This window comes from Pseudophryne corroboree, chromosome 3 (assembly GCF_028390025.1).
Source record: "Pseudophryne corroboree isolate aPseCor3 chromosome 3, aPseCor3.hap2, whole genome shotgun sequence".
In the NCBI taxonomy this organism is placed as follows: Eukaryota; Metazoa; Chordata; class Amphibia; order Anura; family Myobatrachidae; genus Pseudophryne; species Pseudophryne corroboree.
In genome coordinates, this window is record NC_086446.1 from 712,771,761 (window position 1) to 712,792,468 (window position 20,708).

At 46.3% G+C, this 20,708-nt stretch overlaps 1 protein-coding gene across 2 annotated transcripts in view; it reads left to right on the plus strand.

The window, feature by feature from the left end:
- LOC135056675 (uncharacterized) overlaps window positions 1-18,605 on the plus strand; it is a 163,603-nt gene extending 144,998 nt beyond the window's left edge. For both annotated transcript variants that reach the window (XM_063962127.1, XM_063962126.1), the window contains exon 7: window positions 16,399-18,605. In XM_063962127.1, the coding sequence (XP_063818197.1) occupies window positions 16,399-16,571 (173 nt within the window). In that variant the 3' untranslated portion in view covers window positions 16,572-18,605. The remainder of the gene's footprint in view (window positions 1-16,398) is intronic.
- Window positions 18,606-20,708: the final 2,103 nt, after the last annotated feature.

Sequence of the window (20,708 nt, forward strand, 5' to 3'; positions counted from 1 at the left end):
GCCCGTTTTGATTCAGTCAGACAACGTAACAGCAGTGGCGTACATAAACCGCCAGGGCGGAACAAAGAGCAGAGCGGCGATGGCAGAGGCCACAAAAGTTCTTCGCTGGGCGGAGAAACGTGCAAGCGCTCTGTCAGCAGTCTTCATTCCAGGAGTGGACAACTGGGAAGCAGACTTCCTCAGCAGACACGATCTCCATCCAGGAGAGTGGGGTCTTCATCAAGAGGTCTTTGCAGAAGCGACAAGTCGTTGGGGAATTTCTCAAATAGACATGATGGCTGTCACGATCCGGGTATCTGGACGCCATTACTTGCCCTTCAGATGTCTCCTGAGGCTGGCTCAGCGTTCCAGGGCCGGATTTCATCTGTAATACTGATGTCCACATTCTGCTTCCCACTCCTGTCATCCTGAGACGCTGTCACAGCGGCGCCATATTTACTTCCTGAATGGCGTCTCTCATCCTTCGCGGCCTCCGCCGCCGTTCCTGTGTTTCAGTACACAGGATATTAGAGAGGCGCCTCATGCCAGCCGCGGCCTCAGTTGTCGTCCGCGTGGTTCTAGTGTGCAGTCATCAGTCTGGCATCTCCTGTCCTCTGCGGCCAGCGCCGCCATTGCTGCTAAGTTCCACATGGATTACCAAACTAACATTCCCTCCAAGTGACTACATGGGCGCAGCCATGTTGGATTCTGTCACCTGTTCAATTTCCACCAATCCATTGCTTCACTGAAATCTGCATAATTGCCTAGCCAATCCCTTCCTTGCTGCAGGTATAAGTATTCTGTGCCTGAGCAAGGAAGGCGTCAGTGCTTTGGTTGTCAAACCTAGTTCCAGTCTGTCTCTCTCCTGTGGTTGTTTTCCAGGTTCCAGTTCCTGTCTCCAAGCTTCCACTAAAGAGATCCGCTCCAGTCTACCACCTGCGGTGCAGCCTGACTCTCCAGTCCTTTGGGACTCATCTATTTCCAGCTACAGATTCATCTGCTTCCAGCACTTAGCTTCCAGCAGAGATCAGCTCTTCTTAAAGTGCCGGTACCATTTCTACAGATTTCCATTCACCACCGGTATTATTATTTCACCACTCTCAAGCTCCATATATCATTCATATTTCATCGCTCTCAAGCTTCATTTATTATTTGGCTGGTTCCATCCAGCAATCCACTCCGTGCTTTCATCTGTCTGGTTCCAACCAGTACCCACAGCAGCCACTTTACCTACAGCAGCCCAGCTTCCCTTGGAACATCAGCTGGTATGATCCTGGGCTACCTCCATTACTACAGTCAGGCCTGGTAAGGACTTTCCATCTAGAAGATAATAAGAACTGTCTCACACTACCAGAGCCCTGTGGCCCTTGCCATCCTGTAGTACCCAGGAACTGTGTAATATTTCTGCTAATTTTGTGTTTCTCTTTAATTACTGCTATGATGCATGGAGTTTGTCAAATAAACATCATTGACTTTTATCCTGGTTGTCGTGGTCACACCTTCGGGCAATTCTTCTACGTGTAACTTACATGTCCAGGGGTCTGATACAACCTCCCAGGTTTCTCTACACCTCAGCCCCTACAACTGAGGCTGCCTCCCGTCAGCTCAGGCCCTCAGTTGTGACAGTAAGCACTGACCAAATGAATCCAGCCGGAGACTAGGATCAAGCGACCAGGCCGATGCAAGAACTGGCAGCCAGACTCGAACATCAGGAGGCTGCACAGGGCCACATCATCCGCTGTCTCCAGGATCTCTCTACTCGGCTGGATGGGATTCAGACAACCCTCCGTGGTTCAGGCGCGACCGATGCGTCACCCACAGTGACTCCAGTTGTAACCCCACCCACCTTACCCATTTCTGCTCCACGTCTTCATCTTCCAACGCCAGCAAAATTTTACGGATCTCCAAGATTCTGCAGGGGATTTCTCAACCAGTGTGAAATCCATTTTGAGCTACAACCTGGCAATTTCCCCAGTGATCGTACTAAAATTGCCTACATTATTTCTCTTCTCAGTGGCTCAGCCCTTGACTGGGCATCACCGTTATGGGAGAAGTCTGATACCCTGCTGTCCTCCTATACTGATTTTGTAACAACATTCAGGCGCATCTTCGACGAGCCAGGCCGGATAACTTCAGCTTCATCTGAGATTCTCCGTTTACGCCAGGGACCGCGTACTGTGGGACAGTATCTTATACAGTTCAAGATCCTGGCATCCGAACTGGCATGGAACGACGAGGCCCTGTATGCTGCATTCTGGCATGGCTTATCAGAGCGCATCAAGGATGAGTTAGCTACCAGAGACTTGCCCTCTAAGTTGGATGAGCTAATCTCACTATGCACGAAAGTTGATCTACGGTTCAGAGAAAGAGCAACTGAGCGAGGAAGATCATCTGCTCCAAAATCTTCAGCTCCTCCTCCTCGTCAACCGTCTCCATCCAAAGATGAGCCCATGCAAATTGGTCGTTCCCGTCTATCTCCTGCTGAACGCCGAAGACATCTTTCTGAGTCTCTTTGTCTCTATTGTGCAGCTCCGTCTCACACCATCAATGCCTGTCCCAAACGTCCGGGAAACTTCAAGTCCTAGCTCGCCAGGGAGAGGGCTGGCTAGGAGTAATGATCTCCTCTCCATCTCCTCATGATTGTAACCTCCCAGTCTCGCTTCAAATTGCTCAACGTTACAGGAACGTCATTGCCCTCCTACATTCCGGAGCAGCTGGGAATTTCATGACTGAAGCATATGTTAAACGGTGGTCCCTACCCGCCGAGAGACTTCCCTCGTCCATTTCTTTAACTGCCGTGGATGGCAGTAAGCTTTTTGATACAGTTATTTCTCTAAGGACTCTACCAGTTCGTCTGAGAGTGGGAGTTCTTCATTCGGAATATATTTCTTTTCTAGTGATTCCAAGAGCCACACATCCAGTGGTTTTGGGCCTTCCATGGCTCCGTCTCCACAATCCATCGATTGACTGGACGACTACGCAAATACTGGCATGGGGTTCCTCCTGTGCTGAGACATGTTTGTTTAAAGTACTTCCTGTTTGTTCTTCCTCCTCCAGGTCGTCTGATGTTCCACCTCCTCCGTACCAAGACTACACGGACGTGTTCAGTAAAGCTTCTGCTGATGTCCTTCCTCCTCATAGGGAATGGGACTGTCCAATTGATCTCATCCCAGGGAAGGTTCCACCTCGAGGCCGAACTTATCCGTTGTCTTTACCAGAAACGCATTCCATGGAGGAGTACATCAAAGAGAATCTGGCGAAGGGTTTCATTCGACCTTCTTCTCCAGCTGGCGCAGGCTTCTTTTTCGTAAAGAAGAAAGACGGTGGCCTGCGGCCGTGCATCTACTACAGAGGTTTGAACGACATTACCGTTAAGAACCGTTATCCTTTACCCCTGATTACAGAGCTCTTCGATAGAGTTAGCGGAGCAACCATCTTTACAAAGTTGGATTTGAGGGGTGCCTACAATCTCATCCGGATCCGTGAGGGTGACGAGTGGAAGACCGCCTTTAACACCCGTGATGGACATTATGAGTACCTCGTCATGCCCTTCGGATTGAGCAACGCTCCAGCTGTCTTCCAGCATTTCGTGAATGAGATCTTCAGGGACATCTTATACCGCCATGTCGTGGTCTATCTAGATGATATCCTTATCTTTGCCAATAATCTAGAGGAACATCGTTTTTGGGTAAAGGAGGTTCTGTCCCGTCTCCGTGTCAATCATCTCTATTGCAAATTAGAGAAATGTGTCTTTGAAGTCAAATCCATTCCGTTTCTAGGTTACATTGTGTCCGGTTCCGGACTAGAGATGGATCCTGAGAAACTACAAGCAATCCAGAATTGGCCGATACCCTTAACCCTCAAAGGGGTCCAGAGGTCCTTAGGGTTCGCCAATTACTACAGAAAGTTTATACAAGACTTTTCCACCATTGTAGCTCCTATCACTGCGTTGACTAAGAAGGGTGCTAATCCGTCCAAGTGGTCTGAAGAAGCTACGCAAGCTTTTCATCTATTAAAACAGCTGTTCATCTCTGCACCAGTTCTGAAACAGCCCGACATCGACTCTCCTTTCATCTTAGAGGTGGATGCCTCCTCCATTGGAGTAGGAGCGGTGTTATCCCAGAGGGCTAAAGATGGCCATCTACATCCTTGCAGTTTCTTCTCCCGGAAGTTCTCCCCAGCTGAGCGCAACTATGCCATTGGCGACCAGGAGTTGCTAGCCATCAAGCTCGCTCTAGAGGAGTGGAGATATCTGTTGGAGGGAGCTTCTCATTCAATCACTATACTTACCGACCACAAGAATCTTTTATATCTGAAAAGCGCACAATGTCTAAACCCTCGTCAGGCCAGATGGGCACTTTTCTTTTCCAGGTTCGACTTTAAACTCCAGTTCTGTCCGGGCTCTCAGAATCGCAAGGCCGATGCCCTTTCCCGCTCATGGGAGCAAGAAAATGAGTCAGAGTCTTCAGACAAACATCCTATTATTAATCCGTTGGCATTCTCCACGGTAGGGATGGACTCTACGACCCCACCAGGGAAAAGTTTTGTGAAGCCGGTGTTAAGGAAGAAGCTCATGCATTGGGCCCATGCTTCCCGTTTTGCCGGACATACAGGCATTCAAAAAACCCTTGAGTTTATCTCTAGGTCCTATTGGTGGCCAACTCTGAAGAAGGACGTCATGGAGTTTATTGCATCTTGCCCAAAGTGTGCCCAACACAAAGTATCCTGCCAGTCGCCTGCGGGGCAACTGGTTCCATTATCTGTTCCCCGTCTACCGTGGACCCATTTGTCGATGGACTTTGTCACAGACCTGCCTATGTGCAATAAGTTCAATACCATCTGGGTGGTAGTTGACCGGTTCACCAAGATGGCACATTTCATTCCTCTCACCGGTCTTCTGTCAGCTTCCAAGTTGGCTCAAGTGTTCATACAAGAGATCTTCCGACTACACGGCCTTCCTGAAGAGATCATCTCAGATCGAGGAGTACAATTCGTAGCCAAATTCTGGCGAAGTTTGTGTCAAGCCCTCCAAGTCAATTTAAAGTTTTCCACAGCTTACCATCCTCAGACCAATGGTCAAACTGAGAGGGTGAATCAGGACTTGGAGGCCTTCCTCCGCATCTATGTGTCTTCCTCTCAAGATGACTGGGTTCAATTACTTCCCTGGGCCGAGTTCTGTCATAACAACCAATATCATTCCTCATCTTCTTCAACACCATTCTTCACTAACTATGGATTCCACCCTAAAGTTCCAGAATTCCAACCGCTTCCAGCAACTTCTGTTCCAGCAGCGGATATCACCTTGCGTCAGTTTGCAAACAACTGGAAGAATGTACGAGCGGCTCTGCTCAAAGCATCGTTCAGGTACAAGAAGTTTGCTGATAAGAAGCGTAGAGCGGTTCCTGCTCTCAAGGTGGGAGATCGTGTGTGGTTGTCCACAAAGAATTTGAGGTTAAGAGTTCCCAGTATGAAGTTTGCACCTCGTTACATCGGTCCTTTCAAAATTGAACAAGTCATCAATCCTGTTGCTTACAGACTCCAGTTACCTCCCTTCTTGAAAATACCCAGGACATTCCATGTCTCCCTATTGAAACCGCTGATCCTGAATCGGTTTCATTCTGCACTTCCTCCGGCTCCTAAAGTCCAGACTCAACGACGAGTTGAGTATGAAGTTGCCAAGATTCTGGACTCACGTCACCGTTATGGTCAATTACAGTATCTCATTGACTGGAAGGGCTATGGTCCTGAGGAACGCTCTTGGACCAATGCTTCAGATGTCCATGCTCCTGCCTTGGTTCGGAATTTCCACTCCAAGTTTCCTCAAAAGCCGAAGAAGTGTCGTGGAGCCACTCCTAAAGGGGGGGGGGGGGTGCTGTCACGATCCCGGTATCTGGACGCCATTACTTGCCCTTCAGATGTCTCCTGATGCTGGCTCAGCGTTCCAGGGCCGGATTTCATCTGTAATACTGATGTCCACATACTGCTTCCCACTCCTGTCATCCTGAGACGCTGTCACAGCGGCGCCATGTTTACTTCCTATATGGCGTCTCTCATCCTTCGCGGCCTCCGCCGCCGTTCCTGTGTTTCAGTACACAGGATATTAGAGTGGCGCCTCATGCCAGCCGCGGCCTCAGCTGTCGTCCGCGTGGTTCTAGTGTGCAGTCATCAGTCTGGCGTCTCCTGTCCTCTGCGGCCGGCGCCGCCATTGCTGCTAAGTTCCACATGGATTACCAAACCAACATTCCCTTCAAGTGACTACATGGGCGCAGCCATGTTGGATTCTGTCACCTGTTCAATTTCCACCAATCCATTGCTTCACTGAAATCTGCATAATTGCCTAGCCAATCCCTTCCTTGCTGCAGGTATAAGTATTCTGTGCCTGAGCAAGGAAGGCGTCAGTGCTTTGGTTGTCAAACCTAGTTCCAGTCTGTCTCTCTCCTGTGGTTGTTTTCCAGGTTCCAGTTCCTGTCTCCAAGCTTCCACTAAAGAGATCCGCTCCAGTCTACCACCTGCGGTGCAGCCTGACTCTCCAGTCCTTTGGGACTCATCTATTTCCAGCTACAGATTCATCTGCTTCCAGCACTTAGCTTCCAGCAGAGATCAGCTCTTCTTAAAGTGCCGGTACCATTTCTACAGATTTCCATTCACCACCGGTATTATTATTTCACCGCTCTCAAGCTCCATATATCATTCATATTTCATCGCTCTCAAGCTTCATTTATTATTTGGCTGGTTCCATCCAGCAATCCACTCCGTGCTTTCATCTGTCTGGTTCCAACCAGTACCCACAGCAGCCACTTTACCTACAGCAGCCCAGCTTCCCTTGGAACATCAGCTGGTATAATCCTGGGCTACCTCCATTACTACAGTCGGGCCTGGTAAGGACTTTCCATCTAGAAGATAATAAGAACTGTCTCACACTACCAGAGCCCTGTGGCCCTTGCCATCCTGTAGTACCCAGGAACTGTGTAATATTTCTGCTAATTTTGTGTTTCTCTTTAATTACTGCTATGATGCATGGAGTTTGTCAAATAAACATCATTGACTTTTATCCTGGTTGTCGTGATCACGCCTTCGGGCAATTCTTCTACGTGTAACTTACATGTCCAGGGGTCTGATACAACCTCCCAGGTTTCTCTACACCTCAGCCCCTACAACTGAGGCTGCCTCCCGTCAGCTCAGGCCCTCAGTTGTGACAATGGCGTCTCGCCTCAACAAGAAACTTCAGAGATATTGTTCCAGGTCGAGGGACCCTCAAGCAATAGCGGTGGACGCCTTGGTGACACCGTGGGTGTTTCAGTCGGTCTATGTGTTCCCTCCACTTCCACTCATTCCAAAGGTGATAAAGATCATAAGAAGAACAAGAGTTCAGGCGATACTCATTGTTCCAGACTGGCCAAGGAGGGCCTGGTATCCGGATCTTCAAGAATTACTCGTAGAAGATCCCTGGCCTCTTCCTCTACGAGAGGACCTGTTACAGCAAGGGCCGTGCGTGTATCAAGACTCACCGCGGCTGCGTTTGACGGCACAGCGGTTGAACGCCAAATCGTAGTCCGAATGGGTATTCCCAGTAAAGTCATTCCCACACTACTGCAGGCTAGAAAAGCAGTAACGGCGAAGCATTACCACCGTATTTGGAGAAAATATGTGTCTTGGTGTGAATCCAAGAAGGCTCCTACGGAAGAATTTCGGCTGGGGCGTTTGCTCCATTTTTTGCAAGCAGGTGTGGATGCGGGCCTAAAGTTAGGCTCCATTAAAGTAAAAATTTCGGCCTTATCAATTTTCTTCCAGAAAGAATTGGCCTCCCTTCCAGAAGTTCAGACCTTCGTGAAAGGCGTACTGCACATCCAACCTCCTTTTGTGCCCCCAATGGCACCATAGGATCTTAATGTGGTGTTGCAGTTCCTGCAATTTCATTGGTTTGAACCTTTACGTAAGGTTGAGTTGAAATTCCTTACTTGGAAAGTAAGTCATGTTGTTGGCCTTGGCATCCTCAAGGCGGGTGTCTGAATTGGCGACTTTGTCTCACAAAAGCCCCTATTTAATCTTCCATGCAGATAGAGCGGAGTTGAGAACTCGTCAGCAATTTCTGCCAAAGGTGGTTTCATCGTTTCACGTAAACCAGCCTATTGTGGTGCCAGTGGCTACTGACGCCTTGGCGGAATCGAGGTCTCTCAATGTGGTCAGAGCTTTGAAAATCTATGTCGCCAGAACGGCTCAGATTAGGAAAACAGAAGCTCTGTTTGTCCTGTGGGCTCCCAACAAGATTGGGGCTCCTGCTTCCAAACAGACTAATGCACGCTGGATCTGTAATACGATTCAGCAGGCTCATTCTACGGCGGGATTGCCATTACCGAAATCAGTGAAGACCCATTCTACCAGAAAGGTGGGCTCGTCCTGGGCGGCTGCCCGAGGGGTCTCGGCATTATAGCTTTGCCATGCTGCTACTTGGTCGGGATCAAACACCTTTGCAAAGTTTTACAAGTTTGATACCCTGGCTGAGGAGGACCTCTTGTTTGGTCAATCGGTGCTGCAGAGTCATCCGCACTCTCCCGCCCGTTCTAGAGCTTTGGTATAAACCCCATGGTTCTTGAAGCATCCCCAGCATCCTCTAGGACGTATGAGAAAATAGGATTTTAATACCTACCGGTAAATCCTTTTCTCTTAGTCCGTAGAGGATGCTGGGCGCCCGTCCCAGTGCGGGTTGTATCTGCAGTTATTGGTTAGGGTTACACACATGTTGTGTTGAGTTCAGTCAGTCTGTGGCTGATGTTAGTCATGCCGTTGCATGCGTTGTTGTTGAATGTCATGTTGTACGGCGTGTTTAAGGTGTGAGCTGGTATGTATCTCACCTTAGTTTAAAAATTAAATAAATCCTTTTCCTCTAAATGTCAGTCTCCCTGGGCACAGTTCCTATAACTGGAGTCTGGAGGAGGGGCATAGAGGGAGGAGCCAGTTCACACCCCTTTTAAAGTCTTAAAGTGCCCATGTCTCCTGCGGATCCCGTCTATACCCCATGGTTCTTGAAGCATCCCCAGCATCCTCTACGGACTAAGAGAAAAGGATTTACTGGTAGGTTTAAAAATCCTATTTTCTGGATGTGTGGCTGCAGTATATTCTTTACTAAAGGAATGACAGTACAGGTATGCCTTGAGAATAAACCTTGTGCAGGTAATGGCAGCCCATCTCTTTGGGTGTTTCTTGGGCTGAGTATCGCCAAGTATACATCTGAACCATTCCGCTGACATTTTCCAGTAAGTGTGTGGTAGAATGAGTCATTCTTTGGCAATTAATTGGATTGTGGGTAATGAGGACTCCTGATTGTACGCTATATGTTCCTTTGCCTTTTTAAGTCCTGAAACTCATTGATCATAAGTTGCATGGTGTTGTCTGTGAAGGGTTGTTGTATACCATAGACGGAGAATTTCCTTCTTAACTATTTTACTGCTGTCACGTTGGTAAGCTAAGGAAAGGCAGGTAGTATATTTAGAACCATTCAGATTAGGAATAGAACAATACCAGGTACTCTTTCCCACCCCAATCAATGGTATTAGCACCAATGATGGGCCAAAGCAGGTTAGGATTGTCATGCAAGTTCAAAGGCTATTTGCCATGATGAACTTGGACGGCATTACAATGAGCACAAGCAGCAACACAATCCTTGGAGTGAATTGGGCATGAAGAACTTATGACCATGCAGAAAGATTTCATAAAAAAATGTGATTCCAGAGAAGGAGCAAATGTTGCATTGCAACTCTCTGGTGTAACTTGGTGGGGGAGGTGGGGGGGGAGAGCTCAACTGCACACCCTAATTCTAAACATAATAAGAGGTTATACCATGCTGAGACTTGTACAGAAAAAGGGAAAATGCAGATGCAATCTGTTAGGGAACTCCAGCACTATGTGTGTGAAACCCTTAGAGCCCTCAAGAGGGTCTTCTGCCAATAGCAACTCCCCACTGTTCCCTTTGTTCTTGATATGCTCATTGGTACTTAGGGGGGCCCCTGGACTTAAACCTCCGGCAGTAGGGGCTCACACAATTGGCTGGAGACCACAAGATGATTAACCTGGAGAGTAGCAACTGGCAAGGAAAGGGTTACCTACAGACAGACTGGATGCAGGATCACTTGGCAAGGCTAGGGGTTAATAACAACAGACTTGGGCTATATTATGCAGGCAAGGCTGATGTAACTGAAGACAGCAGTACTTGATGAAAACCAGATACACATCAAAGCAAGAGTTAATTGCAGGTCAGGTTAGCAGGATACTGGAATGGTAACTGCAGACAGGCTAGACAAAGTATGATAACTGAAGATTACAGGACTAAATATGCACTGGTAACTGAACAGTGATAACTGAAGTAATGAGGTGATTAACTGCTGGGAACAACCAGGTGCTGAGTGTGTGTGTCTTGATAGAAAGCAGATTTCTGGCAGCTTGAGCAAATAGACTAGCTAGGTGAAAAGTGACTAGGCTGCAGTCTGTAATTACACACCGTGGCAAGATGTAGCTTGAGTACTGAACACGCTTGTGTCTTGCAGGCAAGGCTAGAGTGAATATATTTTATTGCAGAAGGCATCCACAGACACACAGGCTGGATGTGCATGGAACTAGGACTGGAAAGATATAATCATGGAGACTTGACAGGAGCTTGGATATTGGTCAAGACCATGCATGAGAATCACTGGAAGGTCACGGCAAGACTAGGACACGGACCAGGAATAAAGACAGGATGGCAGGTACAGGGCAGGACCCAACAGGATACGGGTACAGGACTAGTAGGGACAGCACACTGAGGACTGAGGCAGCATACGAGGATGCAGGACTCGGACAGACAGACCAGGGCACAGGAACAGACAGACTGGGAACTGTACAGCATACTGTGACAATGTGACAGTCTTTCCTAGGACACAGGAACTAGGGAATATCACACGCAACAGGAACTGGGCAGAATCCCTAATGAAAGGTAGAGAGACCAATCACAAGAGTAATCAGACTGGAGTCAGGTAACAAGGTATTCAAAACAGGTGTTTTGCTGCACATAGCAGCCAGTGTCCAAGTTGCTAAGCAACAGCTGGAATGCAAACAGGAATGAATCACAGCGGCGACTTATAACACAATCATGCTGCGTTGTATGCAAAAGATGCAGCCGCAGTGGGCTTCCATTTGCATTGGTTAGCTTCTGCCCATATTAGCATATAATATAATTGCAATTGCATAATGCAAATCTTGCAACATCAATAGGAAGAACAACTGCACCTGAATGACCCCCCCTTAAAGTGCTACTTCTAGTGTGATGCCTTGAGGCAGTTGGGTTGTGCTGACCCGAAGGAGTTCCGTGCTTTGAACCTTAGGAATGTTACAGACCTGCTTGATGAGGTCACCTAGTTGTGGTAGGTGAGCTCATATTTTTTTACCAAAAATGATGCTAAGAAACTCACTTTTACGTTACAGATGTATGCTAAATTGCAGACTTTACTATAATTCGTCTGATTACCTGTATTCTTAGTGCTTGGCGTGTGCACCTGCATTTTCGCTTTTTCTGTGTAACTCTCTGGATTAAGTAAACCAAATATTTAAGACCACCTGAGACATATGTTTACAGAGGGCATCCTTAGGTGTGGCCTCATGAAGTTCTTCCAAACATCTAGATACACTCTACATATCAAACTCCATGACATTAAAGTCCTCATTACCATCTGATACATCTTATTGGGACAGATGAGCAAGAATAGTGCATCAGCCAATGGAGCTCTTTGCCACGCTTGTAGACCACATCTAGGGGATACCAGTGTAGCTTAAGTGTGAACTGTTGTTTGCATGCAGATGCAGAATGCATGGCTTGTGCAGAATGGAGAACAATGGCTGATGGTCAGTACTAATGATCACAACCTGATCATAGACAAACTCATGGAATTATTTGCAAGCAAATACAAGTGCTGAAATCTCTTTTTCAATTTGTGCATATCTCATGTAAATCTCAGTAAGGATCCTAGAGGCAAAAGTAACACGCTTGCTGAGTTTCATGTAAAATGCCAAATAGCCCGTGCTATAAAGCATCCACAGAAATTAGTGCTCAGTCCAGTTCCATTCAGCTTCCATGTAAAGGAGCAGTCAAAAAGGAGAAGTTGCCTCACTGTAGTTGGGCAGGAACTAAGATAAGAAGTTGGTCCTGCCAAGAAAAAAATACTGTAGCTTGAGCTTGTCTGTACTGGTGGGCATTTTCTGTAAAGCCAATGTATTGAATAGATTGTTTCATGCCATGAGAAGTGAGGAGGTTATCCATGTAAGGAAACCCTGAGATCCAGAAGAGACGCTTGTCAGGATTTAGTCTCATGTTGATATGTCAGATTCTCTGTAAGATTTTCTGGAGGCCTTCATTGTGTTCTTTCTTGGTGCGACCACAGACCAGGATATCCTATACAATGATCGTACAGGTGATACCGCTGTATCTTGAGCATAAACTGCATGCCAATGCAAAATACAGTGGCTAACACAGAATGGAACACATTCTTCCAGCGTTCTTGTGTCTCACACATCCTTCTACCATTCTTATTGTCTCTCACACACCCTTCCACTGTTTTCCCTATCCTTCCATTGTTCCCCTTGGGTCTCTCACTCATTCTTGCGTCATTCTTACTGTGTCTCTCACACATCCTTCCACTGTTCTGTATCTCTCAGACATCTTTCCACTGTTCTCCGTGTCTCTCACACATCCTTCCACTGTTCTCCATTTTTCTTACACATCCTTCCACTGTTATCTTTGTGTCTCTCACACATCCTTCCACTGTTCTCCTTGTGTCTCTCACGCATCCTTCCAATAGTCTCCCTGGGTCTCTCTCACACATGCTTCCACGGTTCTCCCTGTGTCTCACACATCCATCCACTTTTCTCCCTGTGTCTCTCACACATCCTTCAACTATAATCCTGGTCTCTCTCACATCCTTCCACTGTTCTCCGTGTCTCTCAAATATCCTTCCGCTGTTCTTGCTACAGATGTATCCTCATACATCTTTGCTCTGTGTGCTACAAGTCACATTACACATAACGCGTGAGTGCCTTATGACTCTGAACGCTGAGTGTCATTTTTGCATTTTTCAGCGAAAATGCGTCTTAGATGCAAAGTAATGCAGTAGGATGCACGAGCAGCTTCTGCTGATTAAAATTACATGCCTATATTCTGTGTGTGACTGCCACAGTATTTGCATACAAAATGCTATGCTACAGTGTTTTCATTGAAAACACTAACGTGGAATTTCGGATACAGATAGAGCTGCATTTACATACAGAATAAATGCATGCTGCATATCATTTTAATCAGCAGAAGCTGCTTGTGCATCATATTGCATTACTTTGCATCGAAGACTAATTTTCGCGGAAAAAAATGCAAAAACTAAACGCTTGACGCTTCAGAATCCCGCCACGGCGTGGCACAACTTCAAGGGCTGTTTAGCGTGACTGCAGCAAGGATGTAAGAGGACACACCTGTATCTCTCACACATCCTTCCACTCTTATCCCTGTGTCTCACACACATCCTTGAACTGTTCTCCCTGTGTCTCTCACACATTCTTCCGCTGTACTCCCTGTCTCTCACACGGGTGTGGATTATCAAATCGACAATGTTTAGGTCGACCACTATAGGTCGACAGGGTTTCTATGTCGACATGTTCTAAGTCAAAAGGTCAACATGAGTTTTTCAAAGTTTTTTTTTGGTGTCTTTTTCTCCGTACAGTGACCGGGAAGCCCAATTAGTGTTCCCTCGCATGACTCGCTTCACTCGCCATGCTTCGGGCAAGGCGAGCGAAGCGAGGTTACCGTTCCAATCGTCCACGTGGATCGTATGAAAAAGTTCAAAAAAGAAAACAAATGTGAAAAACTCATGTCGACCTTTTGACCTGTCGACCTATAGTGGTCGACCTAAACATTGTCGACCTAGACACTGTCGCTCTTCAGATCGGATCCCCTCTCACACATCCTTCCACTGTTCTCGCTGTCTCTCACACATCCTTCCACTGTTCTCCTTGTGTTTTTTACATCCTTCAACTGTAATCCTTGTCTCTGACACATACCTCCACCGTTCTCCCTCTCTCACACATCCTTCCACCATTCTTATTGTCTCTCACACACCCTTCCACTGTTTTCCCTATGTCTCCCACATCCTTCCATTGTTCCCCTTGGTTCTATCACTCATTCTTGCGTCATTGTCACGGTGTCTCTCACACATCATTTCACTATTCTTTGTCTCACACACATCCTTCCCCTGTTCTCCATTTCTCTTACACATCCTTCCACTGTTCTCCTTGTGTCTCTAACAGATCCTTTCACTGTTATCCTTCTGTCTCTCACACATCCTTACACTGTTCTCCTTGTGTTTCTCACACATCCACTGTTCTCCCTGTATGTCTCATACAAACTTGTACTGTTTTAGTCTCTCTTACATATGCTTCCACTGTTCTCCCTGTGTCTCTTGCATATCCTTCCACTGTTCTTGCTGACTCTCACACATCCTTCCACTCTTATCCCTGTGTCTCTCGCACATCCTTGCATTGTTCTTCCTGTCTCACACACATCCACTGTTCTTGCTGTCTCTCACACATCCTTCTACTGTTCTCCTTGTGTTTCTCACATCCTTCCACTCTTCTGCCTGTGTCTTTCACACATCGTTCCACTGTTCACCATCTGTCTCTCACTCATCCTTCCACTGTTCTCCATCTGTCTCTCACTCATCCTTCCACTGATCTCCATCTGTCTCTCACACATGCTTCCACTGTTCTTCCTGTGTCTCTCACACATGCTTCCACTGTTCTTCCTGTGTCTCTCATGCATCCTTCCACTGTTCTCCCTCTGTCTCTCACACATCCTTCCACTGTTTTCCCTCTGCCTATCAGACATCCTTCCAATGTACTCCGTTTCTTTCACACATCCTTCCACTGTTCTCCTTGTGTCTCTCATACACCTATCCATTCTTCTCCCTCCGTCTCCCACACATCCTTCTACTGTTTTCCCTCTGTCTCTCACACATCCTCCCACTGTTCTCCCTGTGTCTCTCAGACAGCCTTCCACTGTACTCCCTGTCTCCCAGCCAATATTTTTCACATTCTTGCACATTTTTTCAGTCATATAGTTTTTATCTCCTACATATCAATTCACTCTTCTACTGTGTTTCAAATATTCTTACCCTCTTCTCCTGTAGGTTGTACATTAATTTTTTTTGAAAACAAGCACAAAACCATTAAACTAAACTAACTCTTTCCCATATCAGCTATATATGATTCCTCTTCCCGTCCATCCTGTCGAAGTCAAAAATATTACATAGAGAGAACATACAAACTCCACGCATTATGAGTCGCTATGTTTGCGAATACGCACAGCGTGCACAGCAATATATGGTAACATACACATTTACACAGACATGCCACAAAGAGATATTCAACACATATTTCATACAGCACACAAATTAAACATGTCAAGCACCAGACATTATAAGGTTTTAAATTATATAATGGAGTATAACGTCATGTATGTGTATTGTTGGAACGGAGCAAGATGGACATGTCGTGCTTGGTGTCAAAGTAATCAGATTAATGTGTGGATTTATTTGATGCCTGTGATTAGGTTGTAGCACATTGCAATGAGTAGTTATGATTGAATGTAGTAATATAAAGCCACAATTCTGAAGTGAACAAAAGGATATTCCTGAAAGGAGCATGTATGGGCGGAAACCAGAGGCCAGGCCCTATGATGTCATCTTCATTGCTTGCATATGAACTGACCAATGACTCATCATGAATGAGAAAGTTCCCTCCCCTGGACCAATAGCGGAAGACATGTTATCCCCCAACATACACAGTGTATAGCTGATCCCAGACACAAGAAGTCCTGTTTGCTGGGTGCTGATCGAGATGGTTTTTGCTGTTCTGTGTAGCTGCTGTTGAGGCTGATCCAGAGATGGAGCGTAGAGTGCATTGAAGGAGATGGTAATTGTATGCTGGCCGTGACTGTATGAAATTCTTTTGTAACAATTGCTTCCTATGAAAATGTACTTTGTAACCATATATATACTGTACATGTGATATATTGTATACATATCCTTTTAATAACAAATGTATACATCAATGAGCTTTGGAACTCAGACAGATGTGTGCATGTACTTGTTTTCTCTTAAGGGATGTAGTGTTTGCGACGTACAGCGCACCTTTATCGTATATGGTAATAAGATGCGCCTGGCGTCCACTGCATATATTAACGCTGGCATTTTAAATATTCATTAGAAATAGATCTGACTCTCAGTCCCTCACTTCTTTAGTCCCTATTTCTTCCTTTCCATTACGCATTCGATCACTTCTCTTAGTTTTGCTCACAAATACATTGTAATGTCTTCCTCTCATTTACACCTTCTCTCCATGTCTCTACCATAGCCGCTCCAGTGGAAACTGTTACAGAAACCGACATCAATACGTTAAAATACAGCAACTTAAAACTGAAGAGGACGAAACTGGAACTGGAAGTATTGAAGTTGCGGCTTGAAATCCAGAAGCTGCAAAAAGGCAGCAAGTCATACACAGACAATTGTTGCCATGATCCACTATAGGCAGCATCAGAACTGATGTGAAGTATATTTCAACAATGTTGATTATTTGTTTAATTATTAATATTATGGTTATATAAGGGTTCATACAGGTGAGCTACTTCAGAGCATTTTCTGACTTTGTACTTTATGCTGAGTGAGACATTCTAAAATTGTGTGTGTACCACAAAGGTGCTATTTTCCAGCATTTTCCTCTGATACGTGATGCACACTGCAGCACATTTCATCAGCAGACATGTGTGAGAAGCACTGGGATTTTCCTTGATGTTTCATGCCTCTTTCTCCAACTGGAACGCTTCGTGAGAGAATGCTCTGGAAATATGTGTCAACACGAGTTACGTTCTTGTGCACCACGTTGACTAGTTTGGTATTTCTCTGAGTAGATCAGAGTCATGGCTGTAGGGTACTGTAACTGTTCTTGTGGCTCAAAAGTTCTACATTCACACAATTTGGTTGATCAAACCTACATTGACGAGCTTGAGGTCCAAATCATTTGGTGCTTCATTCATATGTCTGGTACACTACTTTCTCATGATTACTGGTTCAGCTGTCAGCCTTCATCATGTGTACCAGCTGTACTTGCTGCAAATGACATAAAAGCTGCCACAGTCCTTACATTTTAATTTAAGCACCTTTAAATCTTTAAATGACAGTACAGGTGGGTGTTAGCAGGAAGACCAATCACAAACTGCCATCTGCATGGCTTCTGATTCATCCTGCCACTCACAATCTTCTGTTTTTTTGGCCAGGGATAGAAGTGGAACAGAAGAGCCAACCAAAAAAAGACTGCATGTAGCCAGGGACAGACTGACCATCCGGCACTTCTGGCAAATGCATAGAGTTGTGCTGGCTGCGTGCATCCTTCCAGCTTTTTATCTCCCCTCACCACCACCACCACCACCCATCTGTGAGTGGAGGATGCCACAAGGCCAGGCCCCCCTGACTCGTGGCACAGCCCCATGAGCCGAGGCCACATTGGATAGTGTATGCTGCCCCTGCCCAAGCGAATGACATTTCCCCTGTTCCGTCACAGGAAAATGTCTCCTCCCCAGGGGAGGAAAGCAGATATGTATGGCCATACACGGTATGGACACGATATATGCTGGGTGTCAGGCTGTTAGATAAGGAGCCGGATGTAATGCATACTTGCCTACTCTCCTGGAAGTTGCGGGAGGCTCCCGATTTTTGGGGTAGCACCCTCGGAAGAGCAGGCAGATCTCTGCATCCTGTCCACACCCTAGTGATGTGGGCAGGATGAAGAGTTACTTACTGGTATTCGCGGGTTCATGTGGTGGGGAAGGGGCTAAAATGATGTGAATCGTGTCATTTGAGCACCACCCCCTTTCTGTGGACCCGCAAATCCCAGCATTTACCCGATGTGGGGCGGGGCTTGATTATGTCACAACTCTGCCCGCCCCGAAGTTCCCTCCAGCGTCCCCTCTCCAGGCTTCTCCCGGAGAGGAGAAATGAAAAGTAGGTAACTATGATGTAATAAAGCCCAAGATCCCCGGAGTTGCCAGATACCAGTCGATCTAGGACATTTTCTCAAAGGGGCAATCACTTACAAGGCAGGTTTTTGCCTTGCAGGTGATTGGCCAGCATCTCGCACCTCCGGCGATCTCGGCCGCCATTACATCCGGCCCAAAATGTCTGTTGGAAAAAGAGACATTTTATCTGACAGTGTAAAGCCAGCATTATCAACCACTGCTCTACTACCTTCTATGTGGTAGGCTGTTAACTACTTTTAACAGCACCATTGAAAATTGTGTTATACTAGGTGTGTGTCCAGTATTTGCCACAAGAGGTCACCAATGCTCATTTTTACAAGATGTCTTCTACCGGAGATGGTAACGTAGTTTAAATTATTTTGTAAATTGAAGAATTTGAGTTGTTTTTTTAATGGCTTATAGATGTATCGAGAAATAAGTAATTGCTATGCCAAGGTATAATACAGTGAGAGTTTCTGTATGAGCAATACATGGCACCTGACATATACTTGTTACATTTACGTAAATAAATGAGAATTGTTATGTTGCATATTAATATCATTTATTGAGAATGTGAAAGTTAAGCACATACAGGAATACTGCCTAACTTCATACAAGCAGACTGCGGAGAATGCTTCACTAGTTCCTGATGAACTAATAGGCTGTGGGGGTAATCTAATTAGCTAATTGCCCCACGAGTTAAACCCCACAGAGGGGAAAAGGCATTTTTCTTTTTTTAATAGCTCCGGACTTGAAACTCAAAGCTATACCGACAGCAGCTAATTGGATTCCCCCTGTATCTGCATTGATATTAGTTCTGTCCACAAAATATCTGCCTTCATTGTGTGTAAGACAAACGTCCACTTTCACGTCTTATTGTATCTCAGCTTGGGATATTGGGCTCGATTCAGACCTGATCGCTGATGTGCGTTTTTGCAGCAGTCTGCAGTCAGATAGCCGCCACTCATGAAGAGTGAAAACCCGCCCCGTGCAAGTGTGCGATTGCATGCGTTCGCCCTGTGAAAATTCCACCAGACAGCGGACAGCTGCAAATCCATTCGCAACTCACCCACCATACTGTGCAGTCTGTGCGTAGCCCAGGACTTGCTGCTACAAGTGCGATACAAACAGGCTGTTCGGGTCCGGAGCTGACATCACACACCCGCCCTGAAGACCCTTGGGAACGCCTGCGTTTTTCCTGACATTCCCAGAAAACGGCCGGTTACCACCCACAAACGTCCGCTTCCTGTCAATCCCATTTGCGAACGCCTTGGGAACGATATTTTCACACCATCCTGTCGCTGTTTGGCGACGCGCCTGCGCATTGTGGTGAATGCGCAGTCATTCGAAAATCGGTCTCTGTGCGATTTCACACAACAGCGATCAGGTCTGAATCGGGCCCATTGTCAGGTTTGATTGGGATGTAGGTCCTATGTCAGCATTCAGAATGTTGTCATGGTCCGAATGTCATCACCGGTAATTATGATGACAATGAGCAGATTTACGCCCAGATTTATCAATCCTTGGAGAGTGATAAATAGCACTGTGATAAAGTACCAGCCAATCAGCTCCTGTCATTTTTCAAACACAGCCTGTAATGACAGTTAGGAGCTGGTTGTCTGGTACTTTATCACTGTGCAATTTATCACTCTCCAAGGCTTGATAAATCTGGGATTTAGTGTTAGGATTAGCCTGCGGTTATGCTCGGGGCTGTAGGGAGGGGTGTGTGATATGTGCCATCGCCCAAGGCATAGGGCCCTGGTTGAAGCACCTTCACTGCCCCACGGCATCTGCATCAGGCTAGCAGGGTCCCTAAAATGGTAACCTGCAGTCAGCAGTGCAACTTCAGTGCAGCACGGAGCGACCAAAGGGCTCTCCAGGCATGCACCCTGCAGTGTGTATAGCTAGGCAGCTCTCCACACTTCTCCTGCCGGCAGCCCCGCCCCCTCCTGTGATGTCAGCGTGTTCAGGGGTGTGGCTGGCACAGGGCAGCGGAGAGAACCGCAACAGCATTGGTTAGAGTAGAATTAGGACTATCACAGTAGAAAAATGTAATGTCGTCATTATGTTTGTGACAACATTACGAATGTCGATATTCAGACCATGTCTACATTCTGAATGTTGACATGTTGTACTTGTTTACAATAAGCAGGGTATCCTATTACCTGAGGTAATTTACCACACATAGAAGACAGGCTTTTGTCATGATAAAAACCACATGGTCAATATGGGTTATCCAATTACAGCCTGTTTGTTTTGTTCAAATTACCCTGTATTGCATGGAAATACATAGGATTCTTGAAAAGCGGCAGAGCTTTGCATTTTTGCGGCTGCAGTCGGGTAAAATAAGGTCACTTCTCGGGGAAAGTAAAGGCCTAATTCAGCATGGATCGCTATTCAGAGAAATCGCAAAGCGAGAGATTATCAAATTATTGAATGACTGAGCATGCGTCGCGTTTCATATTGCGCATGCACAAGGGGTAATAGTATCAGATCGTAATCGCAATGACTGACAGGAAGCCGACGTTTCTGGGCGGAAACCTGCCATTTCCTGGGTGTGTCAGAAAAAACGCAGGTGTGCCCAGGTGTCTTTGGGGAGCACAGACCATTTCCAGCCCGTCTCAGTCACAGATCAGTGGCAGCCTCAGACCTA